The sequence below is a fragment of the Portunus trituberculatus genome, unplaced genomic scaffold (assembly GCF_017591435.1).
Source record: "Portunus trituberculatus isolate SZX2019 unplaced genomic scaffold, ASM1759143v1 PGA_scaffold_364__1_contigs__length_13884, whole genome shotgun sequence".
Lineage (NCBI taxonomy): Eukaryota > Metazoa > Arthropoda > Malacostraca > Decapoda > Portunidae > Portunus > Portunus trituberculatus.
This window is the reverse complement of record NW_025541532.1, coordinates 3,468-6,873: the sequence shown is the minus strand read 5'-3', so window position 1 is coordinate 6,873 and position 3,406 is coordinate 3,468. Positions and strand designations below refer to the sequence as shown.

Sequence of the window (3,406 nt, the reverse complement as noted above, 5' to 3'; positions counted from 1 at the left end):
CTAAAAGGGGCCGTACAAATCTAGGGCAGTGTAGGTAAACGGAGGAGATGGTTTGAGGCGTTCTTCTGGCAGCTGTCCCATAAGTTGACCAACTATTTCTTTCCTCAGTTTGCGACAGGTGATGCATTTGTACCTCACAGATTTGATCATGTTCCGGACCTTTGGTACCCAAAACTTGGATTGAATCTTGGCTAAAGTTACTTCAATGCCAGCATGGTCCAGACGATGCATAGATTCCACATACAACTTAGTAAAGTCATGATCAGGAGAAAGCAAAATAAATCCGTCCTGATCATAGTTATTCTTTAACCATTTAGGGATACGCTGACCGACAACAATCACCCCAGCTTCATTTCTGGTAGGCCCTAACCTACGGTACTTAGTTTCCCAATCAGGATCAAGTTCAGATTGAACTTCCTTCACCCACAACATTTCAGCGATCGCAAGATCTTCTACAGTTGGAGTTAAAAGTGATTCTCTAAGAGATCGGGATCTGATCGCCCGTATGACACGACTGGTAACCCTTATCAGTTTCTCATGGCTATTGAACCGAGAAATATCAAACAATTTGCAAAGACCTGTGGTAGTAACATCAGCATCAGCGTGAGAAATGAAGATGCCCACTTTATCAGGTAATTCCGAGACAGGGTCTTTCCTTATAGGCCACATGCTGATAGGGAGAGACAGGAAGGCGGGCCCCATTTGCCAAATGGATCCTTCAGCAAGATCAACAGGTTTAGCAGGTTTGGTGGTCATGTCCGCCGGATTGTCTTTCCTAGGTATCCACCACCATTCCTCGGGATTAGTTTTACTTTGAATCTCGGCAATTTTCGTAGCTGTAAAAGTACCAAACCCGAAACTCTCCTTCTGAATCTGAGCCCGGACAATAGCAGAGTCAACAATATGTATTACAGATTCAAAGTTATAGTTAAGTTCCTTTGTGATGGTCTCTCTCATCCGAGCTGCAAGTAGGGCTCCACAAAGTTCAATTCGAGGGACTGATAACTGCTTGAGCGGGGCAAGTTTAGACTTAGCCATCAAAAGTCTAGAGCTAAACATTCCTGTACGATATTCCCATCTAACGTAAGCACAAGCTCCATATGCTATAGTAGACCCGTCTGAAAATATGACCAATGTAGGGTTACCAACGTGGTCAGCTTCCCTAACACATCTGGGAAACCATAGAGTTTCTAACTCAAACATCATCTGGAAATAATCCAGCCATTCACTTCTAATCTGTGGCAACACTGCATCATCCCAACCGTATTTTGCATCTTCATCACCCTCTGGACAGACAAGACGCCTCAACATCAATTTTGCCTTTAAAGTTACAGGGCAGACAAGTCCCAAGGGGTCAAATTGGGTTGCAATCTGACTTAAAAGCATTCTCTTGGTCAAATACTGGGGTGTCTCACCGGTAAGGTTATCCGGTTTAAGATCTGGGCCCGTATGTGTCTTGCGATGTTTGGGAGAAAAATTTATTTTCACACTAAACACAAATACGTCTCTGTTGGGTTCCCACACAACACCCAAGACTTTTTCTTTTGAGTTTCTGCTAGATCCAGTTTGCTAGGGTTATGAGCACCTGACAGAATCCAATGTTTCACCTTAAATCCTCCTTGGCCTAAAACAAATTCAATCTCTCTCAGTAAATTGTTTGCTCCCTCATAATTGTCACAATTTCCTAGTATGTCATCCACATAGCTGTTCTTCACTATGGCATTGACTGCAACAGGGTACTGGTCTTGAATTATTTCCGCAGTTAATCTTAAAGCAAGCATGGCAATGGTACCACTAGGCTTATCGCCGAAAGGGACACAAGTTAAAACATAATGATCTGGTTTGTTATGGACCTTCAAGTCTCGCCACAAAAAGCGATGGCAATGCTGATCAAATAAGGACATATGGATGGTATTGTACATTTTGGCCAAATCCCGGCGAACGCCACCTCCTCTTCTCTGAATCTCAACAGAACTCCTAGGAGAGAATTCAAAACATCTGGGCCCTTTGCCCACATTTCATTTAAGGAGAAGTTCATGTACTTGGCGGAAGAATTGAAAACTATCCTAAGTGGAGTAGAACTTGAGTCTGGCTTTAGCACTTCAGTGTGAGGAATATAAAATACTGGTCCATCGTATCTGTAAATCTCATCCTCAGTCAATTTCCTTGCGACTTTCCTAGCAATCATATCATCAATTTGACTCTGGTAAGCCTTGCAGTAATCTGGTCCTAGTTTATTGAGCCTCTTTTCTGTGGCAATCAGTCTTGCAAAAGCAAGGGATACATTGTTGGGCAAAAGACGGGGATCTTTTATCCAGGGATAGCTGACAACCCACCTACAGTCTGCCGAATCAAACACTAACCCCTTAGTAATTAAAGCCAACTCCCTTTCATCCTTTAGACTATAGTTATTTTGACCAGGCGTACAGTTTCCACATTTACACCCCGAACATTTTGGGTAACAGGATACACCAAGATTTTCAATGTTGAAATAACTATCTAAATCTTCCTTAATAGTTTTCTTGGGTAAAGAGGAAATTTCATCAAAATTCACAATGTTAACATGGTTAATCCTGACACTAACACTTGGCTGAGATCTATGGGAAATCAAAAGTGGATGAGAACCTCTCAAAACATAACCGAATTGGTTTTGCATAAGTTGTAGGTTACCCTTCGTCTCCAACACTTGAGGCATAAGGTGACAATAGTCAATTCCTATCAATAAATTTATCCTACCATGAGGTCTTATTACAGGGTAGCCATTCAAACTAGGGAAAAGTCTGGACACAACACTCACGTCGACTTCATCGACTGGGGCGGTAATTTCGTCTATGCCACAGGCACTGATCTCCCATTCATCTCCATTCATGTCGACTAATGGGACCACATACTCCTTGCTAGCGACAGTTTCCAAGCTGTTGCCAACTTTGGTTATGGATATATTAATATCTTTTCCTTGAGGCCTAACTCTTTTGCCCGACAGTGTGTTATTAAGGATACATTGCTACCGCTATCCCACAGGACATTGACGGGACTCCTTTACACTCCAAACGGCTTACCATCAGTAGATAACCATCCCTAGACGCTAAATTACTAGTCACAGTAGTAGAACTGGTCTTTTAGCAGAGTCAGGTGTACGAGAAAGAACGTAATGCAAGGCTTTATGATGATCCATCCCACACTTCCGACCATTGACAATCACATCACAAGTAGTGCTTGCAAACTTACAGTACCTTGCCAAGTGACCAGGGGTTGCACACCTAAAACAGACTCTATTATTCTTGAGGCAAGCAAATTTGTCTGGATTACTCAAATTTTGAAAAGCATAACAATCATGAAAGGTGTGACCTTGTGAGCCATGGTACCAACACATCTTACAGTTTTGATTCTTAGAATCCACAGAAAA

The 3,406-nt window shown here is 42.3% G+C and overlaps 1 protein-coding gene across 1 annotated transcript; it reads right to left on the bottom strand.

Moving 5' to 3' along the window:
* LOC123500504 lies at positions 1-1,386 on the bottom strand. Its single transcript, XM_045249213.1, has one exon. The coding sequence runs from the start codon at positions 1,384-1,386 to the stop codon at positions 1-3; it is 1,386 nt and encodes a 461-aa protein (XP_045105148.1).
* Positions 1,387-3,406: the final 2,020 nt, after the last annotated feature.

What these genes read in the sequence shown, in the direction of transcription:
- LOC123500504 (XM_045249213.1), bottom strand. Translation starts at nt 1,386, where the DNA reads ATGCTTTTAAGTCAGATTGCAACCCAATTTGACCCCTTGGGACTTGTC.